Genomic DNA, 11,980 nt, shown 5'->3' with positions numbered 1-11,980 from the left:
GTATCCGAAGGGTTGCACATTCTGCTCGGCCTTGATGACAGATGGTTTCGGTAATCCTGAGACGAAGGAGTCGAGGGATACCGCGAAGGAAACGCTTCCTAAGTGGGTAAGAGGGTTCCAGAAGAACTCTCCGGGACCTTACCTGCCAAACGAAGCTATGAGAAGCCTTCTGTTCCCTAAGGCCCAATCCGACACGGTTGTGCCTCAGGCACAGGTCAAGCCTCCCTTCATCCAGCTGACAATAGAGGCTGACATTAACAAGGTTCTTGAAGGCATGGACATCCATCAAGAATGGATATTGGAGGTATCCTCAGAAACCAAAAAGGATCTTCTACAAGAAAATCCTGAAGAAGATGTGGCCTGTTCACCCGAGGAGGAAGAAGGATCCGCATCAACAATAACGGAAGACCCTAAATTTTCTGTGATGGCATATCAACATGTGCCGTCAACCTCTTCGGCCCCAACTCCTCATTCGGACCCGTTGTTAACCAAGGGCGAGGCGCTCATGGAACAGCTGCAACTGATGATGGAATCGTTCTGCAAGGAACAACAAGAGATGAGGAGGTAAGTCAGAGAAGCGAAATGCAAGGGCGTTTTCAGAGGCTTTCACAAGCCTATCAAAGTCTCCGACTTACCTCAGTACTCCGAACCCAACCCCTGGAGGTATGCGGAGTATATGCCCATGATGAATGGGAAGTTATACATATCTGAGAAGATGGGGGCCAAACCCATTGAAGATCTCCAATTCTGGCCTAACGTTTCGGCTTATCCAGAATGTTACGTGAGATTGCGGGATAAACCAGCATCTCGAGAGGAGACGGAGCCTTCCTCCAGAGCTTTTCCCTTTTCGTTCAAAGCTGTCAACTGCGTGCTAAAATCAGTTGACGCAGGAAAACTATGCCCTACGCTAGAGGAATGCAGACCAATGTCTCTAGCAATGCCTACCTGCTAGAAGGAATGGAACGAGGTTCGTCTAACCTTCTCAATCTCGAAACTGGATCCAGAGATAGAAGGACAACAGTTCAACGAGAACCTTCTGTGGGAAATAATTACAGGAAAGGCCTACCCGTTTATGATTTCCGGACTCGAGCCTGAAGGATAGAGCGCCAACACTCTCTCACTTGACAAACTAGAGAACCGCAATGAAGATGGTTTGCTTTCCCTACACACGTTCAAGTCCAAAGATTATTCTATACCGGGACTGTCAGCACCGATATCACCTTGATGTTCAAACTTTACTCCAGGGCGCAGAATAGTAAATCCCAATCAAGTGTGGTTGGACTGAATCAGTTACGTTAACGACAGTTTCACAAAGAGTTAGGGGGAGCAGTACTGTAAAAGTAAAAACGTCCTAAGGACCACCGGGAGGTTATACTGTAGAGCATTACATTAAAGGATTGACACCGGTAGCTTTAGATTGACGTAAATATAAACTTACCCTAAAGTCATATCTCACCTCATGAGATAACTCATTTCAAAATATAAAGGTCAAGTTAAAAACAGTTAATAATTTTAACCTAAAATTGGCGTTTATTTCCGTAAATAACAACTGGAATTTTCACCTAACTGACAGAGGAAAAAGCAGCAAAACTACCTAATTGAAATTTGAATAAAGACCGCATGGCATATGAAAAATAAAAAAAATGCCAAGAAAATGGTCAAATCAATTAAATCGTAAATCAATAATCAAATAACTAATCAACCAATAAAAGTAAAAATGGTGACTGAAATAGTACCAAAAGTTCTACTCACTACTTTGAACACATTCCTCTCGGGCAAAAGTTTTCAAACTTGATGAAAGGGAACGGGAACATAACTTAAGTTAATGGACACGCCTCGAATTATTAAACCGGACAGTTTGAACATAACTTCTTAGCTAAATGAGCAAATCGTCAAATAAAGGCTAGAAAAAGAAGGGGGACAGTTCCTTGGCCAAGGTTGAGCACCGTTAATTAGTACTCACGCTCTTGAGGGTTGATTGTAGACTGTAGTGGAAGCATCTTGTGAACTGTTCAGAACACGGTGCTTCTTCAGTTCTGCACAGTCATGTTTTGTCTTCGTCAGCCTATCTTCTAAAATGGCTCAAAGCAAGGTATACTGTTGGTTAGTAACTGGTTGACCAACAGGTAGTTGAACCGACGACTAAGTTAAAACGACGGCCAAGTTGAGGGTGCTATGCCTACGTCCGCATGCCACGCTTCCTGCTTTTCATGTGGGCCGCTCGCATGCTCCTGCCTGCCGCCGCTGAGCTGGTTCAAGCCGGTCGAGTGCTTCTTCTTCAAATTTCTATGAGTACGTGGTTCGCTGAAGGGTGCTTTTTATAAATACAAGGATCATTCTTGAAACTCCAGGGCAAAGTGATTATAAAGAAATCCTACTGTCTGGCTTATAAAAATGAATATACATACAAAAAAATTAAGTGACGTTTAGTGATGTTCAATAACACAGAAAACAATCCTAGCTAAACAGACTTATAAATAGGGACTGAGATGTAAATAGAAATAAGCTAAGATCAATGAGTTACGTAAATTAAAGAGTTACTTAAATACAAACCAATTGTGGTTAAACATCAAAAGCTTCAAGAGCATTTGGAACAGAACGCAACCAAGCGCTGTCTTTGAAAATTGTCGACGGTCGGTTGCATCGTCAGAGCAATGTACTGTGAGCTCACGAAATGAGAAAAAATCATCTACAGAGGAATGAGGTGATGAAAGGTAAAGCATTACAGGGGAATGATGGACATGTTAGCAGCAATGAATATTTAAGGGTATAATAATGAAGGTTACGAAGGAAACAAAAGAAAAACGAGATGAGTAAAACCCAGAAAATAACAAGCAAAAAATAAAAAATGGAATAACTGGGTGATTAAAATGAAGCGTGGAAAGGATTTCCACACACTGCCAAGTAAGAGCGACAGAGAAAGGGGGGGGGGGCGGGTCCAATGACAAGATGGATTGTACGGAAGGAAGGGGGCATTCCCCATCCCTTTTCAAATTTACAGCACTTTCTGGAATAAGGCGCAGGCTTTATCTGCCGCCTCCGTACGAGGTTGCCCTCGAGAGGACACAGGATCAGGTTTGGGAAGAGGTGTGACATCATCAGAAGAATCGTCATTTAGAGGGTCCTCTGAGGGAGGATTTAGTAACTGGGGTGTCGTGAGTGCATCAGGACCACCTTGCTCCAGTTCAGTGATATAGGGACCTGCGACATTTATCTCCAATGGGATAAGACGGTTAATGGGACGCACATATATTCCATGAGGGGTGCTCACCTTCACAGATCTAATATGACCATCTTGACCGGGGTAGGTTTCAAGAATACGGGCCATGGGATAATCTTCCCGTTTTACTTCATCCAAAATTAACAAACATAAATCTCCAATTTTAGGAGGCCGAGGGTGGAAATGATTATTTTTTATGTGACGTTCACGAAGGGAATTGACATAATCCTGGGTACATCGTTTTATAAACACTTGCAACATGTTCGTGAGTTTATGATAACTAGCTGGGAGGCGGGTCCCTTCCCTATAGGTGGGGTAATCGAGGTCGGGCATAAGGACCTGAGGAGCAAGTGAGAGGGTTCGACCGTAAAGCAGATGACTCGCAGTCAAGGGGGTATCAGTAACATCGTTGACATCCAAGTAAACTAAAGGTCTATCGTTGATGACGCATTCGGCTTCTTGTACCAAAGTGACAAATTTATTATAGGTAGGATACAAGTGATACATGGCTTTCCTTAAATTAAGTTTGGTAAAGCCTATTAGCCTTTCATAAAAACCTCCCTGCCAAGGGGCACGTGGAGTGATGAATTTCCAGGTCAGGTTATGGGAAGATTTAAACCCATCAATTACAGGGTGATGCATAAGTTCAGTTAGAAGAGTTTGACCAGTTTGGAAAGTGGAAGCATTATCAGAGACGATACAAAGTGGCATACCAAATGGAGCGGCGAATCTGAGCACTGCTTGCACAAATTCAATGACCGTTAACAAAGTTATGACTTCTAGAGCTACGGCTCTGGTTGCTGCGCAGGTGAAAAGCAAGATGTAAATAAAATCTACATGTGAATTATATACCTTAAAAGCTCAAGTGAAATCTAAGCCAGTTATTCGGAAGGGCACTCTTGAAATGAGGCGATTAGGATGATACTGGGCTAATGGAGGCATTGGGTACGCTTGCACCTTCCGACAATGGATGCAATGTCGCAGAATTTTCTTGATTTGCTGTCGGATTTTGGGAACCCAAAATTGTTTACGTAATTCAACAAGGAGTGTTGAAGTATTACAGTGCAGCAAACGTTCATGCCAATGCCTGACGATAAGTGTCCAAAGGGCACAATGATGTTCCAGCAAAATAGGATCTACATAATCCAATTCCACGGGGGCATTACTGAGACGGGAACTAGCTTTGAGAAGACCTTGGTTATCCAGGTAAGGTTTACGTTGGCCAATGAAAGCTCGTTCGTTTGAACTGAGACGAACGTCTTCACCTTGCACCTGCTTCAGAATGATAGGATAACTTTGGGCCTGGGAACATTTCAACATGACTGTTAACCTGTTAAGCGTTCCCCCTGGACCAGGTTGCCGCTAACGTACCGTCACGCTTTTTTTGACCTGAGCGGTCATTTCACTAATGATAATTTTTCAAACTTAATATCATTTCTTTATACTTATAATTCGTATTTATAGTTAAAAGTAGGGATATTAATTAAATGGTAGAGTAAAAAAAACAATTAATACTACTATTATTTCATATCAAATGGCTACATAATACTGAATATTCTAATGGGTTCTATTTATCTTCAATCGTAAATCTTACGCCTGGATAAGCAACAAAAGCAAAGGGATAAGTCTCTCCCCCCCCCCTTCTCTCTCTCTCTCTCTCTCTCTCTCTCTCTCTCTCTCTCTCTCTCTCTCTCTCTCTCATATCGTTTCCTGTATAGTTTTCAAATATGTTCATCATACATTTGTACATTATTTATCCACTTTATTCTCTCTCTCTCTCTCTCTCTCTCTCTCTCTCTCTCTCTCTCTCTCTCTCTCTCTCTCTCTCTCTCTCTCTCTGCGTTTCCTTTCCTATATAGTTTTGTGAAATCTCATTGTCCAGTCATTCGGTAATGAGAAGTCATTTTCGCTTTCGGAATCGAAAGAAAACTTTGTTTCTTCAATATACTCATCACTGGAGGATTCAGAACTAGTGCTCTCATTATCAAACAGGTTATCATTATCAAATTCCACAACAAGAATATCATTTATTTCATCTAAAGAAATAACCTTCCTCTTTAGACCTTTCATTACAAAAGGAACAACAAACAACCACTTCCGCATGAACGCCCGAAGCGCACTGATAGGAAACCAGTTTTCTAACATCAAGCTACCTTCAGAAAAATAGTTGCCAGACATCATATAAGTTTCTATTTATAGCCCCCATATGCTGAGAGTGTTGCCAAGTGGTGATCCTATACTTACTGTACGAGTAAACGTAATATCACGAGACTGACGGCTTGAAAAAGGCAATTAAAGTCATGAACGGAATATGCAGTTGAAGGCGGTACCGAGTAGATCGTGGTGAACAGTTTATCACATGGGTGACGCTTAACAGATTAAGTGTGGAAGGTTGAATTTATTGATTAGATTAGGGCAACGTTGTGACAAGGATTGTATCCATTTGGGGAATTAAACGAAGGAGTGCAGTGTAGCACTTGATTGCGTCGTCAAGGGAGCTGTAATGATCACACAGTCGTACTCCGGGGGATCGAGCCGATTAGGCCATGCACTTATATTCGGGTTAATAGAGAACCTGCTTTGATCGGGGTACTCTGAAGGGTAACTGAGCCAAAGAGGGCCTTGTAACCAAAATTTATTCTTAAGAATATGCCTGACTGCGACATCACGCGATGCCAGGTCCGCAGGATTTCTATTAGTGGGGACATGCTTCAGGTTAAGATTACAAGTTAATTTAACGTTGATTATCTCCTCCACACGGTTAAGGACGTAAGGGGAGTTACTTTTAGAGTTATTGACCTACTGGAGGGCAGTGGAAGCGTCGGACCAAACAGTGACCGAAGCATATATGCCAGGGCGCAGTTCTGACAAATGTTTGGCTAATCGACAGCCCAGTAAGAGCGTAGTTATCTCAAGTTTGGGAATGGTTAAACTTTCATCCATTTCCAACATACGCTTAGGGGTTACTCTGGCTTTAGCTGTTAGGAGGCGTGAATTACCATCCTGGGTGACTATATAAGCAGCTACTCGGAAAGTGAGCTTGGAGGCATCGGCAAAAATGTGCAGTGCTGGTTGACTGCCATCATGCGCATTACAGGGAACTTTAATTTTTTCAAGACCTTTGTACCTTTTGATGATATCACTTAGTTCTTGAACTTGCTCAGAGTCAATAGGGGTGTCCCAGCCCTTGTCAGTCATCCACAGTTTTTGAATGAAGAGTTTGCCTATAATTGTAACAGGAGAAAGAAGAACAAATAGGTCATAAATGGAAAAGAACATGGACAGGACCTTTCTTTTAGTGTTGATGTGGGAATGACTTATCTTCAATTCAGGGAGTAATTTAAAATTCAAGGTATCATTGTCACTATTCCATTCAAGACCGAGGTAATCATGAATGCCTCTTTTTGTGAAATTGCCGTTAAGAGGGGCATTAGTGTCCATTTGGCTAATGGCATGTTAGCCTTTAACATAAGTGCCTCAATGAGGGGCCTCTCACTCAGAATGTCTTTAGGGTCGACATAACAGCGCTGAAAATTATCAACATAGAAACTGGTTTTGAGTGTCAACCCCAATCTACTGGACTGACTGTCTAAATGATGTTGGATAGTTTGGTTGAGCAAGTAGGGGCTCGAGGTGGCGCCAAACAGAACGACTTTAAATTGATATGCAACGATCCTTTTCATTTCTAGATCTTCAAGGAAAAGAAAGCGACAGAAGTCTCTCTGTTCTGAGACAATCTCTATGCGAAGGAATGCCTTGGAAATATCTGCAGTTAAACCAAAGGGCTTCTCGCGAAACATTAAAATCATTGATTGAATCTTTGATGCAAGATTGGGTTCTGTGTACAGAGAATCGTTCAGAGAAAGTGAATTTGGGTTCGACCTGGATGAAGCATTGAAGACAATACGTATAGAGGTGGTGGCTGAATTCTTAACTATGGGACGATGCGGTAAATAATGTACTTTTCCATCAACAGGGGTGCCTAAGGGGACAGGCTCAAAAATGTTTTCTTCAAGATACTCATCCAGAATGTTACGGTAATCAGTAAACAATTGGGAGTTCTTTGATTTTTTGACTGACATGAGTTGGGCAAAGGCTCTAGCATAATTTGAAGCAGGATGCTTATTACACTTGAAAGGTACCTGCATAACATACTTTCTGGTTTTGTATTGAGTAGTTCCTTTGAAGTGATCAACTGCTTTCTCTTCAAGATGGCTGAAGGGTTCTTTAGTGATACCAATGGTGTCAAGTTTCCAAAGGTTTTCAAGAGGCGGGTTTATAGTCATAGGCGAGTCAACATCAATTCGGTTAATGGTAATCGTGACTGCGCTGACATTTCTTGGGTCCATGTCAGGACGTGACCAATCAGGCAACTCTCCCCATACCATGTAACCGGTGGGAGTGCAAAACAGGTTTACACCTTGGATATTATGGGTACGCTTGAGGAGCCTGGGAAGATAATCAGCACCGAGAATGATCTCAATACCGGCAGCATTATCATTGGGACGTTGATCCGCGAGACGGATTCCATTAGCTTCTAGCGTATGGACAATACTGGTGTAACCTGGCGTATTGATGCCTTTACCTACATTGGCACTAACAATAGCCACAATCTTATGTCTCTGTCTGCTGATTTTCATATTAAATTTTACTAGATCAGAACTCTTAGGGGGTTTGGTACAATTAAATGAGTTAAGCTGGAACACCATCTGTCCCACAATCTAGAAAAACTCTTGTGGAGTGTTTAAATTTACTGGAGACTAATTTTGCAGTGAAAGTCGGTAATGAGACGGGGGCGAGGTCAATAGGCTCAACACTCGCGGTGTTGTTGCGGATACAAGCAATGTGATTGAGGTTTACCACAGGGGTATTGATACTGGGAGGGATAAGGGGTTGCATGTCAGGGGGGTTATTAATGGGAGGTCTAATGAGCTGCATGCTAGGGAGGTTATTAATGGGAGGTCTAAGGGGTTGCGAGTTAGGGGTGTTGTTAGCAAACCCACTAATGGGTTGGATGAAGTGGTTGGATACTGCAAGGATATTTGGGCATACAGACAATTTATGAGCCTACTGACAGTTCAGGCAAGCAATGTTTGCATTTCAATTGCTGGCAAAGTGTTGAGTGGAAAAACATTTTGTGCAATGATTCATTTCTCGCAACTTTGATATCCTACTTCTTGAATCAGGGAAATGGGGACATTTGGATTGCACATGGTCACTATTGCTACAAAAAATACCTTTACCTCTAGCAGTCCCGTTACTGGGGCCAGCGATATGCCATCCATTTGATCGACTAGGAGTCGTTTGTAGATCCATGGACCGGACAGGCCCGTTATTAACTTTAAGTTTAGGTATATGATTGTTTACGTTAGAGGAAGGAGGTCTACGCTGGTTAAATGATTTAGCGTGAGAGCGTGAGTTTCCATAACGGTTGGCTCGCGCGGGTTTATCACAGGTATTCGGTTTGGGGCCGTCATCAGGCCTGGTCATGAGGTTCATCATTTCCTTTGTGCGAGTATGAGCATATAGTGCCCTTTTCATTTCGGCCAAGGTTACTTCGTCGCGATTGTAATATACCTATACCTAGGTGGAAGGGTCTGAGCTTACTAGTGAAAACATGCTCTAACATTACCTCTGGTAAAGACGACCCAGTTAGTTGTACATATTCAGTTTCCATGTTGTCCCATTCCATGAGGAAATGACGGAGATCAGTGCTATCATTATTAAGGGAGGATACTTTATAAAATTTATTTATCACGAGGTGTTTAGTCAGAATGGGGTACTCATACTCTCGCTTGAGACTGTCTATCGATGTTTCATACAGACCCTCTGTCCACACTTGGTTACCGAGAAGTTTACGCGCCGGTCCCTCAAGGGTACGCAACAAAATCTTGTATTTTTCTGTGGGAGAGTACTTAGAGTTTTCATGTACCATCTGGCGAAACAAACTCCACCAGCCGGCCCAACAATCTCTACGACCATCGAAGGGAGTGGGATCAGGATCTGCAACGACTGAGACGCATACACACTGAGGGTTAGTACTAGGCACTTGAGGGGTATTTGAAGGGTTGATTTTCCCCTGTGTTACAAGTAGAAGGTTCATCGTTTCTGCGTCAGTTAACAAACTGATAAGATGGGTATAACTAGACAGGACAGTGGGGTTGTTCCAATGAGGTTTCCACAAAGTTTTAAAGTCCCTAAGTTCCGCAAGAACTCTACCTACTTTGATTTTACAGTGCTCTAAACCCTCAGGGGTTGCACAGGCAAAATCTATTGAGGAAACAGTTGTGTTTGCCTCTTCGTAAATGAATCTGAACTCCTGCGTTTGTTCTTCAAGACGAGCATTAAGGTCTAAAGTAGCTGGCATCTCCACAGCCTGCTGTGGGAGTTTAATGTGACACTCTTGGGTCGCCATTTTGGGAAGACCACGTGTACGATGGTAGAGAAGGTCCACAAAAAAAAAAAAAAAAAAATTATGCTGACAAAAAAAGTCAAACTCAAATAACACACGGCACAGGGAATGTTACAGACAAACAGTCACTGAGAAGGGTACAAAGGACAAGGATAAAGGTAGCCTACCTATAACGGGGAACAGTAAACCAAAGCGTGAAAACAAATTAATGGTTAAGGGGAAAAATGAACAGATCAAAATAGCAGCTCCAAAGCTCCCAGTACATACAAAAACACGTGCAACATATACCAATGCTCCGAACAAATTAAATAAAACCTGAGTTCTCCTTCAGTGTAAAACTTTCTGGCTAAAATGCTTGGTTACACAGGTGCCATTATTCGTCAAAGGCTACCATAAATTACATCCTAAAACACTGTACATCTCCTTACCTATCAAAGTCTGGGCTTCATCATTCTACAAATTGGCTAGTGTGTGAGGTTTTTGAGGTTCAAATTAACTGGGTGATGTTTATGTAGCGAAAACGCTACAAATGAATTTATAATGTTTAAAATTCCATTATTCCACGAATCAATGGTGCCAGATCTGGTTCGAAGGACCAGTGTTATTTATTTAAGTGTGAGAAATAATTCTGGGAAAGGCCTCCCCATTTCTGTTTTCCGGACCCGAGCCTGAAGGATAGAGCCCCAAAACTCTCACACTTCACAAACTAGAGAACCGCAATGAAGACGGTTTGCTTTCCCTACACACATTTAAGTCCAAAGATTATTCTATACCGAGACTGTCGGCACCGATATCACCTTGATGTTCAGACGCTAATCCAGGGCGCAGAATAGTAAATCCCAAATCAAGTGTGGTTGGATTGAATCAGTTACGTTAACGACGATTTCACAAAAAGTTAGGGGGAGCAGTACTGTAAATGTCAAAACGTCGTAAGGACCACCGGAAGGTAATACCGTAGAACATTACAATAAAGGATTAACACTGATAGCTTTAGATTGAGGTAAATATAAACTTACCCTTAAGTCATATCCCACCTCATGAGATAACTCATTTAGTCATTACAAAATGTAAAGGTCAAGTTAAAAACAGTTAATAATTTTAACCTACAAATGGCGTATATTTCCATAAAGTACAACAGGAATTTTCACCTAACTGACACAGGAAAAAACAGCAAAATTACCTAATTGGAATTTGAATAAAGACCGCATGGCATATGAAAAATGAAAAAATGCCAAGAAAATGGTCAAATCAATTAAATCGTAAATCAAGAATCAAATGACTAATCAACCAATGAAAGTCAAAATGGTGACTGAAATAATACCAAAAGTTCTACTCACTACTTTGAACACATTCCTCTCGGGCAAAAATTTTCAAACTTGATTGAGTGGATCGGGAACATAACGTATGTTAATGGACATGCCACGAATGATTAAACCAGACAGTTTGAACATAACTTCCTAGTTAAATTTGCACATCGTCACATAAAGGCTAGGAGAAGAGGGGGGACAGTTCCTTGGCCAAGGTTGAGCACCGTTAATTAGTACTCACGCTCTTAAGGGTTGATCGTAGACTGTAGTGGAAGCATCTTGTGAACTGTTCAGAACACGGTGCTGCTTCAGTTCTGCACAGTCGTGTTTTGTCTTCGTCAGCCTCTCTTCTAAAATGGTTCAAAGCAAGGCATACTGTTGGTTAGTAGCTGGTTGACCAACAGGTAGTTGAACCGACGCCAAAGTTAAAATGGCACCCAAGTTGAGGGTGCTATGCCTACATCCGCATGCCACGCTTCCTGTTTTTCAAGTGGGCCACTCACACGCTCCTGCCTGCCGCCGCTGAGCTGGTTCAAGCCGGTCGAGTGCTTTTTCTTCAAATTTCTATGAGTACGTGGTTCGCTGAAGGGTGCTATTTATAAATACAAGGATCATTCTTGAAACTCCAGGGCAAAGTGATTATAAAGAAATCCTACTGTCTGGCTTATAAAAATTAATATACATACAAAAAAATCAAATGGCGTTTAGTGATGTTCAATAACACAGAAAACAATCCTAGCTAAACAGACTTATAAATAGGTATCGAGATGTAAATAGCAATAAGCTAAGATTAATGAGTTATGTAAATTAAAGTTACTTAAATACAAACCAATTGTTGTTAAACATCCAAAGCTTCAAGAGCATTTGGAACAGAACGCAACCAAGCGCTGTCTTTGAACATTTTTGACGGTCGGTTGCATCGTCAGAGCAATGTACTGTGAGCTCACGAAATGAGAGAAAATCATTTACAGAGGAATGAAGTGATGAAAGGTAAAGCATTACAGGGGAATGATGGACATGTTAGCAGCAATGAATATTCAA

The 11,980-nt window shown here is 41.8% G+C and overlaps 2 protein-coding genes across 2 annotated transcripts; both read right to left on the bottom strand.

Annotated features, from left to right (window-relative positions):
* Nucleotides 1-4,081: 4,081 nt before the first annotated feature.
* Nucleotides 4,082-4,540, bottom strand: LOC137627009 (uncharacterized). Its single transcript, XM_068357991.1, has one exon. The coding sequence runs from the start codon at nucleotides 4,538-4,540 to the stop codon at nucleotides 4,082-4,084; it is 459 nt and encodes a 152-aa protein (XP_068214092.1).
* Nucleotides 4,541-6,567: 2,027 nt separating this feature from the next.
* LOC137627008 (uncharacterized) lies at nucleotides 6,568-7,860 on the bottom strand. Its single transcript, XM_068357990.1, has one exon. It carries the CDS (start codon nucleotides 7,858-7,860, stop codon nucleotides 6,568-6,570), a length of 1,293 nt encoding a protein of 430 aa, XP_068214091.1.
* Nucleotides 7,861-11,980: the final 4,120 nt, after the last annotated feature.

The sequence above is a fragment of the Palaemon carinicauda genome, chromosome 34 (genome assembly GCF_036898095.1).
Source record: "Palaemon carinicauda isolate YSFRI2023 chromosome 34, ASM3689809v2, whole genome shotgun sequence".
Lineage (NCBI taxonomy): Eukaryota > Metazoa > Arthropoda > Malacostraca > Decapoda > Palaemonidae > Palaemon > Palaemon carinicauda.
The sequence above is the reverse complement of the archived record's forward strand: the minus strand, read 5'-3'. Positions and strand labels throughout refer to the sequence as shown.

Coding starts and splice junctions, on each gene's coding strand:
- LOC137627009 (XM_068357991.1), bottom strand. CDS start 4,540: ATGTTGAAATGTTCCCAGGCCCAAAGTTATCCTATCATTCTGAAGCAG.
- LOC137627008 (XM_068357990.1), bottom strand. CDS start 7,860: ATGAAAATCAGCAGACAGAGACATAAGATTGTGGCTATTGTTAGTGCC.